This window comes from Rhagoletis pomonella, unplaced genomic scaffold (assembly GCF_013731165.1).
Source record: "Rhagoletis pomonella isolate Grant_MI unplaced genomic scaffold, Rhpom_1.0 Rhpom_scaffold_00009, whole genome shotgun sequence".
NCBI classification, from domain to species: Eukaryota; Metazoa; Arthropoda; class Insecta; order Diptera; family Tephritidae; genus Rhagoletis; species Rhagoletis pomonella.
This window is the reverse complement of record NW_023458563.1, coordinates 14673859-14696366: the sequence shown is the minus strand read 5'-3', so window position 1 is coordinate 14696366 and position 22508 is coordinate 14673859. Positions and strand designations below refer to the sequence as shown.

General features: G+C 33.6%; 1 protein-coding gene across 1 annotated transcript in view; it reads right to left on the bottom strand.

Moving 5' to 3' along the window:
- The window catches only part of LOC118745418 (sodium- and chloride-dependent GABA transporter 1), a 422900-nt gene that overhangs the window by 93102 nt on the left and 307290 nt on the right, over positions 1–22508 (bottom strand). Inside the window, exons 6-8 of the mRNA XM_036478870.1 lie at positions 21268–21535; positions 21101–21204; positions 20918–21042 (exon numbers count right to left, since the gene is read on the bottom strand). Of these exons, the coding sequence (XP_036334763.1) occupies positions 20918–21042; positions 21101–21204; positions 21268–21535 (497 nt within the window). The remainder of the gene's footprint in view (positions 1–20917; positions 21043–21100; positions 21205–21267; positions 21536–22508) is intronic.

Here is a 22508-nt window from a genome sequence, read left to right as displayed (position 1 = left end):
CAACGAAATTAATAGAAAGGTGCACACACATGCATTTAATATGTATGTACATACAAACGAGCACCAATTAATTTTATTTAAAGAAATGGCGTGTCGTCTATTTCCGGTGTAGCAAACGTAGTACATAGGGCGACATCTAGATGTCATCTACCTCGCCCTATTCACTATGCTTTTTTATAGGAGCTTTTCAAAGCTTTGCTTTATGGTGTCGGACACACAACATTGAAAGTTTCTGGAACACAACATTGAAAGTTTCTGGAACACAACATTGCAAGTTGATAAAAGCGTTGTAAAATAGCACTGAATGACGAAAGTATATCACTGGAATGGAACTCTTGCTGGTTCTCCTCGAATTTGGATGATAAATTAGATCACTTTAATAAACTGGTAAAATACTTGTATGATAAATATGTCCCTCTACGTACTATAAAAGTGAATAATTATAAGAGACCGTGGTTCACTAAGCACATTTTTAATCTTATTAAGGATCGAAGTAAGGCCTATAAATATTGGAAGCAATATCCTTCAGACGAGCGTTGGAATGCATATAAAAATTTGAGAAATAAAGTAGCTAAAGAAATACGTTACAGTAAAAGAGTCTATCTGGAAAATAAGCTTGATAAAAAATTACCCTCCAGAACATTGTGGAAAAATTTGAAATCTATAGAAGTCTGTAATAAAGATTCAAAACCTTGCGGTCTTGGTGCGGATGAGATGAACCATTATTTCATTGGCGCCAATAATAAACTTACGAATTCGCACTCGTTCAGTTTTAATCAAAATTTGGTTTGCAAACCCTCATGTGAATTTTCTTTTAATACGGCCAGTGAGGACGATGTTGTAAAGAATATTTTTGCTATCAAGTCAAATGCTACTGGTATAGATGGTATCAGTCTACGTTTCCTTAAGCTGATTATCCCTTACATTCTCCCGACACTTACACATATCTTTAATTTTGCCTTAACATCATCCTCCTTTGCAAACCTTTGGAAGATTGCAAACATTATTCCTGTTCCCAAAGGCGAGTCTTGTGACTCTCCCGAAAACTACAGGCCTATTAGCATTTTACCTGTTTTAGCCAAAGTTTTTGAAAAATTTATTTCGTCCCAGATAGTTCTACATTTGAATAATCATAACTTGTTGAGTGAGGTCCAATCTGGTTTTCGGTCAAGTCACAGTTGTTGTACAGCGGTTTTGAAAGTAATGGAAGATATTCGTCCTGCTTATGATGACAAACTACTCACTATCCTGGTGCTATTAGATTTTTCTAAAGCCTTTGATACCGTAAAGCATGACATTCTTCTTGCAAAATTGAAGTACTATTTTGGTTTCAACTCTACTTCGCTTAAGTTTATGGAAGCGTATTTATCAAACAGGTACCAACAAGTGCAATGTGGAGAAACAACTTCTTGTCGCAGGAAAATTAATTCCGGTGTACCGCAAGGCTCAATCCTGGGTCCTATACTCTTTAGTATATTTGTAAATGATATTGTTCACTGCTGTCAAAATGCTTATATTCACCTGTATGCCGAGGATACACAGATCTACTACTCGCGACCAATTGGACTTGGGGAAGACCTTGTGTTTCAGTTAAATGAAGATCTAAGGAGAATAGATATCTGGGCCGAAACAAATAGCCTCTGCTTAAATGCTGCCAAAACGCTGGTTATACCTATATCACCTCATTACTTTGATCTGAGTTGTCTATCGCCAATTATATTGGGGCAAACTGAGTTAAAGTTTCGATATGTTGTGACTAATCTGGGCTTTAAAATTAATTCTCGTTTGACTTGCACAGATCCTATCAACCACTGTATCTCTAGAATATACTTTATTTTAAGAAACCTTTGGCATACATGTTACTGCCTACCAAATAATACAAAATTGAAGCTAGTTCAGTCACTTATCGTTCCCCATATCGCGTATTGTGAAATAGTGTATGGAAATCTTGATTATGAGTCGAAGAATAAATTAAAAGGAGCTTTAAATAATGCTGCCAGGTTTATATATTGTAAGAAAAAATTTGACCATATATCATTGTTCACTGTAAATATTCTCGGTTATAGCGTCGAAAGTTACTTAAATTATCGCAATGTTTTATTCTTATTCAAACTGATCAGAAACCGCAAACCAGTATACCTATACCGTAAATTAAAATTTGTTCAATCGTCTCGTACCTGTAATATTGTTGTCCCTAAATACCAAACGTTAGTAGCCTCAAGATTATTTTTTGTTAGTGCTATTAGAATATGGAATTCACTACCAAATTCAATTAAATGTGTAAGTTCGATTCAATGCTTCAAAACAGCAGTTGCAAATCTACTCAAAAATTAACTATCCACTTCCCATCCTCTGTCTTTTCAAGTTTTCTGTACGTCTTCTATCCCTTAGTGTTAGTTATAATATAGCAAGAATAATATGTAGTTCATATACTTACTTATATTATTGTCTTAGCTTAAGTTTAATCTTGTAATTGAAATTTTTGTTATTAGTACGCTTAAAGACTTCGAGTTTTACTGTACTTACAAAGTAAATAAATGAAATAAATGAAATGAAATGAAAAAAAAAAAATAACAATTTATATTCACTGCTTTGCAGCGAAATATCTTCTCTTAAATTATATACATATGTATGTATAAATATGAGGACGTATTGAACATTTTGAGTATGCAGATTGTTTATGCTGTTATATTCATTTATGCTAAATATTTTAGTTGATTTTGTTTCGTCATACCGTGTAATAAATAAAAAATTCATTAAGGGCGGTTAACTTATCTATTTTAAAGAATAGAAAACTACCACTTAACTACAGAAAAGTCTGTGTATTTTTCTGTAGTAAAGTTTAGCTAATGATTTATTATAATTTAAAATAGATATATTAGCAGCCCCTAATATGTTATTTTTATTATAGAAATTTATGTGCGCTATGTGTTTTCTGCTATCTGCTGTAATTACTTAAGAAGTAAACGTCTTGGCTGTTCACCAAACCGGTCTATAGTTTCATCAATAATCTCAGATTGGTTCTGTGATACAAAACTTTCGATTTAAGCTTAAAAGACGCAAACCTAAAGACAAAGTAATAAACAATTGAACTATAAATTTATTTATACACTGTTTCTGAAAGATTTCTATTTATTTTATCTTAAGACCCGATTCTTGGGACATTGGATGCTGTACCCGAGTGGCCAGATTGGAAAAGAAAAGCTACCTTTAAACTCTAATAACTCGTAAACTATCAGCTTTCACAAAAAAATTTCTATAACAAAAATGGTTATGCTGGTCGATATCTTTACGAAAGTGCAGAATTTAACCCTTTAGTGCAGAGTCTGTCATATATGAAACGCTTTTTAACCCTTTCAAGGCAGAGGCAAAATGGTTCTCAATAAGTTTTCAACGTACTTTTTATTTATTTTTATATTTTATTTATTTTTATTTTATTTTTTTATTTTATTTTATTTTATTATTATTTTACTATGGAAAAATTGTCTACGATTAATATCTACGTCAACATGAGAAAAATCACGTTCAACAGCATATTGAGAACCTTTTTCCTCTGCCTTGAAAGGGTTAAAAAGCGTTTCGTATATGACAGACTCTGCATTAAATGGTTAAATTCTGCTTTCCATTATCTCTTTTCTAAGCGAAGATCTACGATTTTGAAAAAAAACTCGTGTGTTGCCTATAGTGCGTCGCCTGTGGGCATTCTTTCATATACAAGTATGTATGTATATGCCATTTCTACCGTTATATATTTTTTGTCTACTCGGTTATTCCCTGGGGAATTCATGCTTTATTTAAATTTAAAAAATTTAATTACTACACCATTTTAATTAATTAGTGTGTAGTCCAGTTTTGTTTTGTAGAAGTTTCGTTAGTATACGCTTCAGTTTTTACACAACATATTGCATATTTATATATTTACGTGTATCTATTTACATTTATTTATGTACAAGTCTACAAAATCTTATCTATACTAATTATATAAAGAGAAGTCCCTTTTTTTGTAACAGGTAATCTCGCGAACGGCTGGTCGGATTTTCATGAAATTTGGTATACAAATAGCTTTCGGTAACCACCATGTTTTAGGCTAAAAAAATCTTTTTTTCGGGTAGGTGGACCAGGGACCGGTCTATTCGAAAAAATCTTATTATGGTCCGATTTGCTTAAATTAGTACGTAAGTAGCTTTTTGCATATATGACCCATTTTTTCCGGGAAGTGGTCCAGGGACCGATCTATTCGAAAAAATCGAATTTACGGTCCGATTTGCTTAAAATTCGGTGCGCAGGTAGCTTTTTAGTATGTATTAGCATATGTGATCAATTTTTTCCGAGAAGTGGACCAGGGACTGATCTATTCGAAAAAATCGTATTTACGGTCCGATTTGCTTGAAATTCGGTACGTAAGTAGCTTTTTAGCATATATTAGCATATATGATCCATTTGGTCCGAGAAGTGGACCAGGGACCGATCTGTTCGAAGAAATCGTATTTATGGTCCGATTTGCTTAAAATTCGGTACGTAGGTAGTTTTTTGCCTGGATAAGCTTATAGATTCCTGTTTTCCAATTTTCATGCAATTTCGAATATAAATAGCTTTAAGTAACGACCATATCAAGGGGCGAATTGATCGCTAGGCAATATTTTTTTGCGCCAATCAGAAACAACGGATACTGTCAAAATATAATTATAATATATAATATATCTCAACTAGTATATATTTAGAAAGCCGTTTGTTAGTTTTCGCAAGGCTCGAGAGCGGCTGAACCGATTTTTTTGAAACTACCACCTGCCGCACGTGTCCCAAGGATGGTTTTAGGCTGAAAAAAATCTATATGTAAAGGGGGCGTGGCACTTCCCATACAAACCGAATTTCTCATGCTACATATCTCTGAAAGTGTGCATGGTAGAGTTTTGGAAATTGGTATGGAGATATACGAAATCAATCGCATACCCTTGGAGAAAAATTTTAGCTATTGTAAAAAGGGGTGTGACAAACCGAGTTTTCATACTGCTTATCTCTGGAAATTTTTTGGTAGAGTTCTAGAGTTTTGTGTGGAGATGTACGAAATAAATCGCATACTCTTGGAGAAAAATTAGAACTATTGGAAAAGGGGGCGTGGCATCTTCCATACAAACCGAATTTTTCATACTGCCTATTTTGGAAGTGTTCATGGTACAGTTCTGGAACTTGGTATGGAGATATACGAAATCAATCGCATACTCATGAAGACAGGGGGCATCTCTTGGAAAGGTGGGCGTGACACCTCCCATATCAATCGAATTTTTATACTGCATATCTCTGAAAGTATTCATGGTACAGTACTGGAACTTCGTATGGAGATATGTATATAGTTGGAATCAAGCCCATACTCGTGGAGAAAATTTGGGCTATTTGAAAAGGGGTGTGAGGCCTACAAACGTACCGACCTTTAGCTATCTTTGAATGAATTTTTTTATTCTTCTGTAGGTGTGTTTGTGAGTGATCTCCTCCTAAATGGTTGTATGGATTTTAATGAAACTTTTTGTGTATTTGAGTGGGTCTCTGGATGGTTTAGTTTCACAATTTAATCCGACAGTTGGCGCTGTAGTTGAGTTATTACTAAAAATTTAATTTATGATCCGATTTGGCTAATGTTTTAAATATGTATGCAATACTATTGCAAAAACGTGCTGCCAAGTGGTGCTGAAGTCGAGCTATTACTAAAAATAGCCAAGTGAGAAAAGGGGCCGTGAAGGTCAGATTAAATCGACCTGTTGCATCATTGAGTATATCGAACGCTCCTGCGTTGCAATTGGCCCAATGGATGTGATTTTCCAATATTATTATGCGTTCAAACTTTTAAGGTATTTCGTCTGAAATAAGTATATGTATATTGCATTTCTGTAGAACAATGATTCGCACCCATTTTGAAATTGCCACCAACTATACTGTAAAGCTTCTAGGACATTCACTATAGAACCGGGTCATTGTTGCCGCCAGGGAGTGAAGAGGAAAAAATTGATTTCGCTTTGCGAATAACCGTACTATGAAATGCCGCACAACTGGAGAATTTCAAGAACGGATATAACACTTTCCTTAGGTTATTTAAATCGGCAAATGAACACCAAACCTTATTCTTAGCAGGCAAATGTGCCAATGAAAATCGTAAACGTGAATTGTTGGTGAAAATGTTGGACCAAAAAGTTTCAATAAAATATATAAAAATTTTGGTCGGGACGAAGTTCGCCGGGTCTGCTAGTTACTTATAAAGCGATTTTTAATCTTCGCTGCTTAACACGCATTTTTTCAATTACTTCTTGTGTTGTAATCGGCACAGCATTATGTACCGCTAACATCTTTAAACCATTCAGCCGCTCCTTAATTGTATAAAAAGAAGGGACAAATAAGATAGCATATTCAACAATTGAGTAGTCCACTTGCAAAGTACGCTATGTAAATTTTTTTTAGTTTTTTAGTTCTTGGTGGGTTTCATGTCCACTAACAGAGTGTAAAAATTTTCTAAATATATTCTGAAAAAAATAGCATGAAATGTTAACTACTCTTGCAAAAGTCGCTATAATACTTATTTATACACTTTCAAATGTCTCCTCTTCGTATTAACTTAGAACACTGCAAGAAAACGTGCAATTTAATTTTTTTTAATGGTATTAGGCTCTTATTTATCCAAATTTTCAGGAAATAAGAAAAGATACAGTTCGGATGTTACTTGTTGTCGTAGACGTTTATTTTAATTTATGTTTTACTTTTACGAAATCACATAACGCTGTTTGCAAGTGGACTACTCATATATTCATTAAATGATAATTTGTCATCCGTCTGAACTAAAAAAAAATTTAAATCAGAAGGATAAAATAGTATTGTGTTATTAATTCAAAAGTAAATAATTGTAGTTCAATGACGAAGGGGGGAGGGCTGGAACTATTTTAATAGAACAACCGGTCCTCAATGTGCAAGCCAGAGCTTCTTAAATTGTGTTCCACGGAAACCAAGGGTTCCATAGAAAAGTCACCGGGGTTCCGCGAAATTAATTTTTAGTATGAATAAGCACGGCGGTCAGTTTGAGTTGCACACATAAAGAAAAGTTCTATAAACAGCTTGACCGAGACGCAATTATCTATTTTCAAGTATACATAGTATGAACTCGTAGTTGATATAATTGGCGTACTGAGTGCTATACCAACATAAGAGCGTTGAGCTTGCGCTTGCCAGCTTGTTTTTTTCTAACCGGTATGTGTTGTTGGCCGCTGTAGCCAAAAGTAAATATCATGAAGTCACTAAAAAGGCCATCTTAACTTTGCTTCCCTCTGCCATAACGCACTCTGTCAACAGGGTTTTCAGCTTATACTTTTATAAAAACCAATTCAGGTCGAAATTGGATGCTACCCCAGAAATGCGCATACAGCTTTCAGACATTATATCGAACTACTATTTTATACAATAACACTGGTTTACAGCAAAAATGTTCAATGGATGTCATTATCCAATATCTATGCAGAATTGCTCGGTGTTTCCGAAAATCGAGTTAATTTTTTTTCTATGGATACGTTTTCGAGATATTTGTAATTTATCGTTATTCAGCTTAAAACAAAAAGTGGTTCCACTTAATCACGTATATCTTACGAACCAATTTAACAATCTTAAAATAAGATACGTCAAATTAAAGCTAATAAAATTCCGTAAAACATTTATACTTACTTTCCGATATTAAAGATAGTTTCTGACAAATTAATGAATCATTCCAGTTCTTTGTTTATTTTTTAATAAAAAAATGAAAGAAAAATCAAACTTTAGCAGAAGAAAAATTTAAAAGATAACAGGTTCTGTGCCAAATTTGTGCATTTGTGCTAAAGACTATTCTGTTACAAAAAAATCAAGTTACTAATGAAGGAAAGCGAGGGATAAATAAAGAAGTAATTAATGGTCAAATGAATATTCGCAAAGATTTTTAGTATGAAAAATTTGCAGGAAAGGAAGTTACTCATACGCTACGTACACCTGAGTAATACGCTTTTCTGCTCATATTTCATACAAATAATCTTGGTGCATTTTCATTGACCACTCATTACTTCTCTATTTATCCATCGCTTTTCTTCATTAGTAACTTGATTTTTTTTGTAACAGAACCGGCTTTAGCCAAATGCAAATTTTGCATTGAACAGGCACAGAACCTGTTATTTCTTACATTTTTCTTCTGTTAAAGTTTGAGTTCTATCGGAAAGTGATGTATATATGGTTTGTGGAGAATTTTATTAGCTTTGATTTGACCTATCTCATTTTAAGATTGTAAAATTGGTTCGTAAGATATACGTGATTAAATGGAACCACATTTTGTTTTAAGCTGAACAACGGTAAATTGCAAATATCTCGAAAACGTATCCATAGAAAATAAAATTAACTCGATTTTCGGAATCACCGAGCAATTGTACATAGAAATTAGATAGTGGGGTCTGGAGAACAAAAACCAAACTAAAATATGTGATCCAGTGTAATTAAGAACAGTGAAACAATTTCATTCTTCACATTAAAATTTAAAGTATGTATACTATTTCTGGTAAAAGTTTTTATTCAAGTTTAAATTGCACTGCCTTTGATTTTTAGTAATTTGATTTGGGGTTCCATAAAATGAAGGTTGTTCCATCATCTTAAAAGTTTAAGCGAGGCAGTCTAGTGCCGTTTTTGTGAATGTATTGTGTACGTCAAGGCCGTATTCGGGGGGTTCTGAAACCCAAACTTTCAAATAAGTTGACCAGCCAATTTTCTCCTCAATATGAATGTAAAAGTCACGAAAATTTATTGTAAATATTGTGTTATTGAAGAGCTGAAGGTGCTGCCAAATTGCGCGATTTCAATACTCTACTTCAAACTGAAATTGTAGCTGTTTACTAATGTTGGAAAACTATCGGTGGTATATACATTCGATAGTTTCGATAGTGATAGTGCAAAATATTCGATACTATCGAAAGCTTTCTTACATATCGTCGCCTGGATAAAAAGTTGTCATATGTTACTTTCGGCAGGTTTAGGAAAATTGCGATTGAAGTTTGGAATGCAATTTCCCAAAAACGCGAAGATAGGTTTTCTCGAAAGTCTCGGAGAATGTTGCTAGTTCACAAAATTCTTAAATTATTTCATTTTTATTGTTTATTGTTAGTTTTGAGTTAATGAAGGATTTTCTTTAGTAAAATGTTGTCGTATGCGACATTTGTCAACAATTTGGCAGCCACTTTGTATGAAATACGACAAACCCCTCTTTTCTAACAGAGTCACAAAACTTAGTTCATCACTGATGTGATTTCTAGTGCGCCGCAAAATGTGTCACATAAATTCGATTTCAACTGCTAGAAAAATACACAAAAACTTAAAAATTGGTCTTGTAACGGTATATTTTTTGGCAGGAGCAAAATTTGAGGCGAAGTAGAAATTAAACATCGTTAAATTAACGACATAATTTAATCAATACCTCAGAAACTAAAGCAGATATCGAAAAATGAATAGCACAATTTTAAAGACCTTAATTAGTTTGGTATAACTGCATTATTAACTAAATTTTTACTAAATAATGGAAATTTGTTTAGTCAATATCTCGGTAACTAAAGGAGATATTCAAAAACTGATAACACTAACCGAAAGATCTTATTTTAGAATATATAACTGCATATATAAATAAGAATCGTCAAAACTGCGTTTACGACAATCTTTTATACAGGCAACGATATGTTGAGAAATACAAATAATGCCCAATAAATTTTAAAATTGATCAAACTCACAATTGAAAATAGCACAATCCTTAAAAAAAACTTGTTCGATTTAAATTGTAAAGATCTGATAAATTTAAAATTTATTGGTGAAACTGGGCATAACATTTTGCATATAGGTAAATTTGATTACATATTTTTGGCCCAAGAGGAATTTGATAAGTGATATAACAGATCTCATCGCCTGTAAGGAGTTCACAACATATCGTCACTAGACATGAATAAAGGGGTGCTAGTGTTTTGACGGCGGAAAAAGACGCGTAAAAAAAATACGTTTAAGAATAACTTCGATGAAGAAAGACGCATAAACAGAGATAAACGGTTTGTTTTCATGAACCAAAAATACAAGATCACGTAAGACCGCGACGTTTTATTTGTAACTGGTTTTGAGAAAAAAGTTTGCGAAAGCGAGTTCGTTGAGCGTGTGCGTACATCACAACACCACTATTTTACACTTTTAATTAAGTAAAGAAGAGTTAATTCAATATGACAACACATTTTAAATCATTTTCATGTATCATTTTACCTAAATTGCGAGTTTATAGTGGCTGACAATAATTTGGGCTAATTTTGGGTTTCGTTGTTTTCTTTGGTTTGTTTACTTTTCGCTCGTTTTCCAGTGAAACAAGATGGCGTATAACCCGCTCAAAAAATCGACTTTTTTCATTCTCTTGTTCTTACGCGATCTTGTGTCTTTCGTTCATGGTTTGTTTTGTTTTTACTTGCTTGTTGGACGTTTGTTATTTCTTCTTTTTACTCATTAATCATTCACAATACGCAATTTTAAGAGGTGCGTTCACGAAAATGAGGCAATTTCGTCACAATTTCAGGTGACAGTTTTTTGTATGGCGAAATTGAGAATCGTATCGCAGTTTCAGCTGAAACTGAAAAATTTGAAGCGAGGCAACTGTGGTGATACAGATATTCATAGTGTTATATGTAAACTTTTAAAGTATTATATAAAACTGTGTGATGAAATACGTAAACGGTTTAATTTTGCTGATAACAACTTAAGACTGTTAAAGTATTTTGACCCACAAATTATCCAAAAATGTGATATGCAAACTATTTTACCGCTTCTTAAACAATATCCTTTTTTTGAGGGTTTGGAAGAGTCGTTGAACAGCTAGTGGAGAAATTTCATCGTTTTTGACAAAACCAAAGTTAAGGATTGGTTTCAAGATAACTTGGTCAAAGGTTGGACTGTGCTGAAAAATGAAAAAAAATTCTGTTAACTGAATTATCCGAAAATATGTGGAATTCGGCAGTCTTTCCTCATGGCACTGCTGGTGCTGAAAGATTGTTTTCGGTAATGAATATAATTAAATCTTCTAAGAGAAATCGTCTTAGTGTGTTATCAGTGGAAAATAAAATTTTCACTAAAGAAATGTGTGATTTTGAAAATACTTACGTACATTCGAAAGGCCTTATACAATTTTATTTACAATTTAAATTTGTTGATGGAAAGTTCGTGCCCATAAATATGTAAATAATAAAGCATATTCTAACGTTTTTCTTATAACTATATATATTGTACGTGTTTGAACTAAGTACTATAAAATAATGTAATAATAAACATTGTTTATCGGTTTTTATGCTATGTTTTTTTAAATAGTGGACTTCTGTACTTATGCAATAATGCTTCATTTTGTTTCAATAATTGGTATTTGTTATACTATTGGTTATTGTTTCTGATGAATAATAATTTGACGCACAATAATATTTTTTAATGTTTACAAAAATTCTATTACGTTTTTTAGGGATCTACCACAGTTTTTATTAACAATCTACCACTCATTTGGTTTCTGAAGTGACAACACTGTTTCGGACGGTACTAACTATTACTGACAATATAGGAGTCTTACATATATGCATAAAATCCATTTGTCGACTCATCTGCCTCCTTCGTGTTGGAGGACGTTTGCAAAACTCATTAATTTGGGGGGGGTGAAATAACACAAACGGCAATAACGCAAAATTTGCTTTATTTCACTTTTAAATGGGAAATAATACCAAAATCTGAGTTTTGCTTTATTTCCAACAAAGGTTGGAAATAAAACAAATTTTGCCTTATTTCCCATTGCTTATTTATACTATTTGTAAAAAAAAACACAGTTTACTGACAGAAGCAAAAAGAACTTTGTTTATTCCAAAAATACAGTTAAACCAAGGCACATTGCACAGGTAATATCAGTATAGCAGCTGATTTGATTTATTTCAAATTATTTGTTCTCGAAAATTTCAAATATTTAACATTTCTTCTCAAAAAAAATTCTAAATTGTTAAAATCTATTTGCATGTGAAACATTTTCCATACAAAACCAGCGATTAAATAGCAGCTGTTGGAAAGCTCGACCAACTCAGCAGCACAACCGCTGATTACTGGACCTGGCACAGGATGGTGGATCAATGCTTCGAGAAGCGAACCAATTTACTAAGAAAGAAAGCTGCAACAATTTTCATTTTTTCAATTTAAATTTTTTACCTTTTTCGTATTTCGCATGGCACGCTTTGATGTAGAAGAAAAAAATCAGAACAGTTTTTGGCACCTTCGATACCAGAAGCAACAACAAAATACAGGCAAATGTTGTTTTTGCTCAAATGCTCTAAACCTGTTAGATAGGCCTTGAATTAAACAAAAAATGTGATATAATTCATATGAAGAAAGTAATATTCACAAAATATTTTTACTTATGAAAAGTCTAACAAAATATAGGAAAAGCATCGTCTTTAAAAACTGCTCCGCATATTGGACATAGCGCTTTTGTATGAATTTATTCTGCATGCTTTTTAATATGTTGTTAAAAACATTGCTGGAAAACCTTAAAATGTTGGCATGGAACCATGTCGCAATAAACAGATGAAGTAATAAAACGGATTTCTCGCTTTATTTTCTGTCATTCGGCTGCCTTATAGTCACATTTTATAGGCAAATTTTCAAATAAAGCAGTGGCACCTGGTAAATTCCACTATGGGTGGGATGCAGCATGCAATAACACCATACACAATAATTCCCATTACTTGGACATTAAAAAGCAGTTTCAGAAGTGAACTAGTGTTATTTTATAATTTTTCCTTTTTCTAAACGGTTATAATGCCACCACTACATAATTGCGAAAGGAGGGGAGGGGCGGGGGACGCGAGCGCGTCGTGGAACGCGGCGCGGGGTGGCGCGAGGCGGCGCGCCAACGCGGACCGCCGCGACGCCGGGCACTTTCAAAATTGTATACTTACAAATCCGTCCATTTAACTTGTTCATGTACTACTTTTTGTCAAATGTAACTGGGTGACTACGTACATATGTGCACTAGTTTGCTTTATTACTCAAATTGTTAAGTATAAAAGTTGGTCTTATTGCTCAACGAGAAATGAAATAAAGCAAATTTGTGTTATTTCACATTCAAATGGGAAATAACACAAATTTGCGTTATTGCCGTTTGTGTTATTTCACCCCCCCCCCCCATTAATTTTCTTTGAAGCAAAACATCATCCGGTCACTAGCGCAATAATTGAGTACTTTCCTAGCGTCGATTCGACAGATTCGACAGTTGTTTCCGTTTGCAACCAAAAATCTACGAGCATTTTATAGGCAGGCTACAAGTCGGCATAGTGATCGATAACAGAGCCTTCTTTATCACTAGCATTGACTCTTGTAGGCCATTCTACTACAAGTCGGAAGTTCGCACTAAGCCACCCAGTAAATGCTACATATGCATTTTTTTTACTGCAAGACGATTGATTGATCATCTGGAACTTGTCCAAGACCTTTCTACATCATACTTTTTGCCAGCTGTGTAAAGCTTTATTTGTCCCAAAGGAAAACCTCACAACATTTGATCAGATAATGCAACGAACTTTGTTGGTGCTAAAATTTAGTTGGAAGACTTAAGGGAATTGTTTCAAGCAATTCTCATAATATTTAAATCCCTAATTAATGCCATCTACTTTTACACACTGTTTTCCTTCCAATTGTAACATTTGAAGAGCTTCGCACTCCTGTGTATGAAATCGGAGCAATAATTAATTCTCGTTCACTTTGCCCAATTTCAGAAAATTCTGATGATTTTGACGTGCTCATGGCCGCCCATTCCCCCGTAATCGATGCCGATATCAATCATTCAAACCGATTAACGCGCATTTGCCTATGCAGAAGGTATTGCGGACAAAGTGGAGCTGTTCGTTTCTCTAACTATTGCAAGAACGTGTTAAGTGGCGAAAATCAACTAGAAGCAAAATTTATAGAAATCGTAAGTGTCGTAAGAAACTTTACAAAAATGGAAACAAAATCATGGCACAATGACTATCATAAGCGAGAGAGCATATGTTTGCCAACAAAATATGTGGCAGCACCTTCAATCATACCAACGTAAAATAAAGGAAATTTTTTTTTTAAATTATTTGGGAATACGAACATACAACTTGAATGGTACATACCTTACCCATATCGTGATTTAAATCAAATATTTACCAGTTAATTATATTATTTAATTGTACAAGTTCCCCTTCCCGTCCTTTAATTTCAACAAAGTTATGATGGGACTAAAATAAGGGACTGTCCTTTAAAATAAATGGATGATCACCGTAATCATGCCAGAACATTGATTTTTATTAATTTGAATCGGTATTCCTAAATAAAGTTTTTTATGCATAAAAAGTCCATTAAATACACAAATTAAACTTTGGTGCTTTTTCAAATTTAAATCTTGGCAACACTGCCTTTTGTATGATTCTTCCTCTTCTTCTTGTTGAGTTCGTTTTAGTATTTGATGGTATTTGGTGACGTCATGCCGGGTTGCTCTCAGCTCGATTGGCGCAGTCTTGTATTCTATCATTCTTGGTAATCACTGCAATGGCAATTAGGGCGTATGGAGAGCTTAAAAGCGCAGTTACCCGCGGACGTAAAAGCGGAGAACGTGTCAGCTGACACGATCTACCTTATGGGAGCTGCGTGCTAACAAAAAGTCACCACCGCATGTCCGTGACGTAGACGTTGCTTCTCTCTCTTTCTATCAACAGCAAACTTGATATGTTTCTACGTACTTCTACGCTACGCGTTCTTGGGTAACCGCGCTCTGATTCGTGTAGCTGATAGTGTGGTTCGTATTATAATCATTCCCACTGCCTACGGTTGCCAGACGTACTGATTTTATCAGTACAGTACAGATTTTACAACTCTAGTACTGATTTCATTCATTTATTCAATCAGTACGCTAATGTCCTGATTTTCCAAAATTTGTACTGATTTGTACTGAATTTTCAATTCAAACAAAATACTTTAGGATTTTCTTAAGGTTTTTACATAACGTTGGAACTTCCAGAAACAAGTTATCATCAAGAGTGCGCGGACGTGTTTTTTATCGCTCTGTGATTATTGCATTCTACTTTGCATAGTTCGTTTAATCCAACTGTGAAATGAGTGTAAACCAGTGGCGTAACCAGGATTTGGCTATGGGGGGGGGGGGGGGGGGATGAAAAAAAATTTCCATCGATAACTTAAATCTGTGACACACAATGGCTAGAGGGGTCGCCTGAGTGCATTCTTTCATATATTTATGTATGTGCCAGTTTTACCGTTATATATTTTGTATCTACTCCTTTATTCCATGGGGTCTTCATGCTTTATTTAAATTTAAAAAATTAAATTACTATACCGTTTTAAAAATCTGAAAATTCACTGCGGAAAATTTTTTTATTCTCTTTTTGTCTTCGCCTTCTCGTTTTTGCCTTTATAAGTTTTGAAAAAAGGTTTTGAACGAACCATTATATCACATTCCTAGGCTAGTTTTGAAAGAATATTTTCGATAATAAATTTTATTAAGACAAAATGTCGAAATCAGTTTCATATAGAAACAGTGTCATCGTTAATTAAGAAAGAGATGTTCTTAAATATAATAACTTTACGACACTCATATATTGACTAGATTTGACTATTTATTTTATTATATTTTAATTTGAATTATTTGTGTATAAAAATATAGTTTATTCTATAACAAACATTAAATGAAAATAGGTTTAATCTTTGAACAACATTAAAAAAAAAATCGACAAACAATTTTAACTCTTAACATTTTGCAGTTTTTTAGCTCATTCAATTTTTGTCTAATATAGTGCAAATTTAAAGTAGCTGTGATTTACAGTTGATGTAATTTTCTTCCATATTATCTAAGTATGTACGACGATTTTTTTAATGAAGAAAATGAGCAACGCCTTCATAAAAAAAAATATTAAAAATCAACTAAAAGTCGCAGCTATGTATTTTAAACTTGCGCTTTATTTGAATTGATCGGGCTACAAAACTGCATACTCAAAATATGTATTTCTAGGAAATCTAATTAAAAACCTTTACGAAAGTTTGTTGATTTTTTTAATGTTGCGCAGAGATTAAACTTTGGATTTATACGGGCTTTGTTAAAGTGTAAACAGCATTTTTATAAACAAATAATTAAAATTATATAATTTTAAGATAAATGGCGAATCTAGTTAGCATGTATAAAGTTTTGATAAGCACTTGAAATGTCAAGTTTTAGTTCTGAATTCAAAGAAGATGTCCCTTTTATCCATTCATAATAACTTAAAAAATTTGTTTTTTAAGAAGTGTATCTTAAAATATCTGCCTTGACATTTATGTTAAAAGTGTAAAATATGTAAATGTACCTACATAAAATTTCCCGTGAATACTATCAAATCATTGGTCTTGAAGGGAATCTATGCATGCATACATATGAGAAAATTAAAAAGTCGATACAATTTACAGTCGAAAAGTGCAGTTTTTGTATAGATTATAGATTTGTTCCCAACACTGTGGGGAACTAAGCAAAATGGCCTAGTGTATTTCGGAAGGGTAAAACAGTATTGTGTTATTAATTCAAAAAAAAAAATTTCATTACGCTAACGAAGGGGGAGGATCTATCCTCCCAAATCCCCCCCTGGCTACGCCACTGGTGTAAACATAAACTTGATAACTTTTCCTTAAACTAAGTGACTCTAATCCTTCATATTTCCTGCTATTATCTGCCTATGAAAATGTCGTGAATTTGTGCCAATAAAGTTGAGCGGTCGCAACCAAAAGTGCAGTGTGCTTAGTGCAATGAACTTTTTCACTTAGAGTGTGTTAAAATCCAGCCGGCTGACCCTGAGTTTTTGCTTAATACTGGTAAGCATTTTCTTTGCTAAGTGTACGTCTGCTCGCCGTGACTCCCTTCGCACGCCTCCACCTCTCATCGATTTGAGCGAATCAAATGCAGATAACAATGTCTCAGCAGACAATCAGCTCAACTTCCATAGAATCACCAACAACTTCCCTACTCTTCCACCACTTCACCAACATGCACACTCAACTGCTTCTGCTGGCATTGAAATTGTCCAAGAAGAGCTAATAAAAATCTTGAAGGAACACAAATCTCAACAAGCAAAAACTCTACAATTGGCGCTAAATGACATCACCGCTCTTAGAGAAGAAAACGTCGGTATTATTGGTATTGTTAATTCTATGTGCGAAGATAATACGTCACTCGCCATACAAACTGAATCGCTGAAAGCCGAAGTTCGCACTCCGCAAAGCAAGCTTTAATTTGATGAGTTGCTCTCGGCTATGTCAATGCTAGCTATCACAACGAGCGTTCTTGCTTTAATCTCCAAAAAGTCGACAAAAATTCGAAGAGCGTTATTGTAATAAGTTCTCCTGCTAACTCTGCTGATGTCGTTGCCATAGATTCGCACTCTTTGGCTGCATCTGTTTGCACGTCAACATCATCGTCCACCTCAACTAAAGGCTCGCTATTTTATGCCGCTGCTGCTATTAGATCTGCTGCTGCCTTTGATTCGAACTCTATGGCTCCATATGCTTGCACGTCAACATCATCGACAACTTCAAGTAATGACTCTCTCTCTTTTACTGCTGCTTCTAACACTTCTGTTGGCGCTACTGTTTCCGCTGTTGCTGCTCCGACTGCTGCTGCTAACGTTAGTAATTTGCGTTATCCACCTACTTTTGGTTCTTTACGCTCCCCAGCCGTGACAAACACGCAATCTCCTGCACAGTGGATTTGAATATCTTGAATTGATCACTTATAGTCTCAAATCTACAGTTACTGCTGAAAACATTACATCTTATGTAGCCAAAAATGCCAAAATCGATGGTAGTCAAAACTAAGAAAAAATAATTTAATTATAGTAGACATGTTTCAGATAATGTTTGATATGACCAGGAAATTAATACAAAAAAAGATCAATCGTTTTATGGGCATATCGCCGGGTGGTTACGCACCAGTTGCGATAATATGATGGATAAATTATTTAAAAAGAAGGCTGACGTTTTTTGTCGAGTGTTGCTAGGTATCTCGAAAATAAGTTTCAGTTTTATAACAACAAATTTGAATATTCGAATGCCTTTTGCCTATAACTTAAAATTCTTTTTTTTTTACAATTTACTGACATTGTAAAAGAGTTTTGCATACAAGATATATAGTAAGATACTCTTTTTAGCGAATTCTTAGTCTTTCAAAGTTATTGCGTAGTTGAAAAAATTCATCTAAGCCATGAGGAATTACAGCGTGGCGACGAATAACTGTTACCCCGTTTTTTTTTAAGAAATAAAAGGGTCCTTTATAGATTTTGCGAAAAAAGTGTTTTATTGTTAATTTTCCACAGATTTTACTTTAGTTGTATTAATTAGTTATTCAATTTTAATCCTTATTTACATATGTGCGTGCCAAATGAACTTTTCTCTCAAAGTTTACACTGCTGGCAAATGTAAATAAGGATTAAAATTTAAAAACTAATTAATATAACTAAAGTTAAATCTGTGGAAAATTAACAATAAAATACCTTTTTCGCCAAATATATAAATTGCCCTCCTATTTCTCAAAAAAACCTAGGTAACAGGTGTTCGTCGCCACGCTGTATAGAGGAAGTCCTTAAATAGTGGTACTTTTCCACAGTTTGAAAAATATGTAATTTTGTTTTTTTTTCAATACCACACACAAACAAAGCAATTGAGAGGATCTTAAATATAAAGCGAGAAACCTGCTTCTAATTAAAAATTCATATTAAAATAGGGTTGCCAGACGTACTGCTTATGGGAGTAAACGTACTCCTTTTTATTGCAATGTACTTCCTTGTACTCCCAAAAAAAATATCTGGAAATGTACTCCTTTATTAGCTTTGTACTTCTTTTGTACTCCTTTTTCCAGCTATTTATATTTTATCATATACAGGGTGTAAAATAATATCTGTAAACACTTTGAGAGAAAAGCGCAAGTAAAAAAAGTAGTTATTGTTTAGTCTTTAAATTTAACCTTCATTTGGGTTTACCAGGGGGTTTGGGAGAAAAGCGCAAGTCTTCGTCGGTTACTTTATAACATATCTTCTGTAACCATAGGCTAATTTCCCCTATTTGGGTCCTTTATACTCCGTCTCTTGTCCAACATAAGGCCTTATACTCAGCAATCGAAAAGACTCAAAACTGGTGACTAGGAGGGTATTCATTCGACCAACCCTATACAGGTTTTTTTTTCTTCTTTTTATACAAAATCTAAGAAAAAATACTACTGAAAAAGAGGTTCGTGCCGCATGTACTTATCTCCCAAAGCTGGCAAATGCAAATCAGGATTAAAATTTTAAAACCAATTAATAAAATTAAAGTAAAATATTTACAAAGTTAACAAAAAAAAACACAAAATCTATAAAGAACCCTTTTATTTTTCAAAAAACCTGTGCGACAGTTATTATTTATTATTTTACGCACTGTACTTTGCCATTCATATTGTAACAAACACTACTTAGTAAGCAAAGTTAAGTGGGATAGTGAAAAGGTGTAAGCATGGCCTTAGGTGCAGGTCGCTCGGGTATAAAAATCAGAAAAATATTAAATTCATTATAAGGCTTAAATAAAAAAAATGGCCATACATTCAGGAAGAGTCTGGAATTCTTTTGTAGTTTTTAGTTTTTTAGTTGGGGAAACTTTCCTATAAGGGCGGTCATTGAAAACCGAATTCTACGCAAAAATACTGTGGACGCAAGTGGATATTGTGACTTTTGGCAATTTTTCTAAGGGGTCCCTGGGGAACCATAGGGCCCTAGGTGGTCGGGGTAACATTTTTGTCAATGGCGGTTCATGCCCTCTTCAAAAAGGTCGGAAAAAGGTGCCACGTCCACTCCCCTTCGATCACCATCTCTTTAACAACCGTCGCTATTGGAAAGCCAACCCATGTAGTTATTTATTTTTCACATTTACTGTTGCTTTGAAAAAGATATCTAAGATATCTTTGTTTGTTTGAACCGAATTAATGGTAATTTGTAACAATAAATTGCACAAAAAATTTAAAAAAAAATTGTACTCCTTTTTTATGTCATGTACTGCTTTTTTTCTATCGAAAATATAAATGTACTCCTTTCTCCGTTTCAAAATCCCTATATTAAAAGTAATTTTAAAATGAAATGTATACAATTCTTTGACTATTTAAAGACTGAAGATTAAACTGATCTCATTATTGCTATTCAAAAATGTCATAAATATAAAATAATTTATTGGCTTCTATGTACAGTGATGTGTACACTCATGTTAAAATGAATAACACTTTTATATTTTATGAACTATATTTAATTTATATACCAAAATATTGTTAAAAACAACAACTCTGACGTTTTAAAGTATTATCTGATACTTACATTCACAATTTTGCTTTGAATAAAAATGTACTGAAAAGTACTGACTTTTTTAACATGAAAGAGTTCAACGTACTGATTTCGCGCATACAAAATCTGGCAACCTTACCACTGCCAATGTCACTACAGAACAGGCAAACATAAAATCGAAGGGGTTGCGTAAATGGTTTTGCATTATTATTTAATGCAATGAATTGTTTTGGGGAAAATATAATAAAAAGTACTAAAATAATAATCGAATATATATATTTGAGGAATTCACAACGGTATCGTAAGTGTCATATTGTTGCATGTCGTAAACCCTAAAAGCTTACATAAATGGTTAGAGAACTTCAAACCACAACCAACTATCTTTTAACACTGCGAAAATGCCTAATATGAATTTGATGGTACCTTGCGAATCCCTTAATAAATTTTTTAAGTGTTTAAAGTTTACGACATACTACAATACGACACTTACTATACCGTTGTGAATACTCCAATTTTTTTAATCTTACCAGATGCAGCCACTTCCGCAACCGGCCTCTGTTGTTCGTGCGCCATAAAACCCACCACTGAGAATATCACAAATCCTGCAAACATGCTGGTACTTGAGTTGACTGTACATACAATTAAAGCGTCTCTGAAAACATTGAGAATCCGTGCTTACATCATATTTATATACAAATTATGAAGCTTACTTGTATACGTTGTTTGTAAATTTATTATAACTTCCCAGTGCAACTAGTGTCCCAAGACCAAGTCCATATGAGAAGAAAATTTGAGTCACTGCATCGATCCATACCTTTTATAATAATAAAACAGTTAAGAATGTGACCAACATACATATGTACTTATCATTGCATACTTCTGACTCAGTAAGTTTCGAAAAATGTGGTATCACGTAGAATTTTATCCCTTCAAAGGCTCCAGGCAGGGTTATGCCTCGAATAAGAAGTATAGTTAGTAGTACATATGGAAACAGTGCGGTAAAATAAACAACTTTTCCTGTCCATTTGACGCCTTTCCAAATGCAGAAGTAACACAATATCCATACCAATAACAACGTACCGGCCAATTCCCAGCGAATATTGCCCATATGTTCGATGCCATCAGATATTTGTAATGCACGTCGCCTGAATTGATTGAGTGTATTTTTACATGTATGTATATGCAAATATGTATATGCATGTATCTATAGCCCTGTTCGCGTACGCACTATCCAGTAAATCCAGTACAAATTTTACTGGTTTTTTACTGGATGTCGTTTTCGTACGCAAAAACTTGCAAGAAACTAGCAAAAGAGGGGAAATTGACAGATGAACTTGCAAGTTTTACTGGATTTTTACTGGATAAATTTTTACTAGCAATTATTTGCTAGTAAGAAAAACCGCTGATGGCATGATGCTTAATGTAATTCACATTAACAAAATAATTGTTTTTTGGTGCTTTTAGAGTTGCAATTGATAAAATAAACGTATTTAAATATATAATAAGATGGAAAGTACTAGTTTTCTAAGAAAATTTCATTGGAAAATAAAAAATTAATCAGCTGTTCATAAAACTAGCAACTTCTTGCTGGTTTTGCGTTTTCGTACTTTCTTGCATATTTTACTCATTGGGAGTAAATTGCTCTCCGAAATTTGGTTACTGGCAAGTTACTGGATATTTTTTGCTGGAGAATACGACAACACAACTTTGTTTAATAACACTGACAAATAAATATTTCATATAAACTCTTGTATATACACTGACGAAAAGGCTTAGTTATTATTACCAAGATTCATTGAGAAATGCCCGGTTGGCTTGAGAATCTAAAAATGTATTTGTATTTTTATTTATTTATTGTCACCATTATACAGAACAATAGCTGCCAAAGCCTACGATAGCGTTGCCGAAATCATTCGCGAAAAATCGACAATTTACCCACAAAAAAATCATTATGTCGGCTAAGAAACGTAAAATTTATATTTATTATACATTTCGAACAATAAAAATGCATAGATTACATACAATAAACTTTTATTTCAACATAGATTGATTAAAAGAAAAATACTGACAAAAATAAAATATTTCACATAAACAGGGTTGAAATTTTGAAATTCCTGC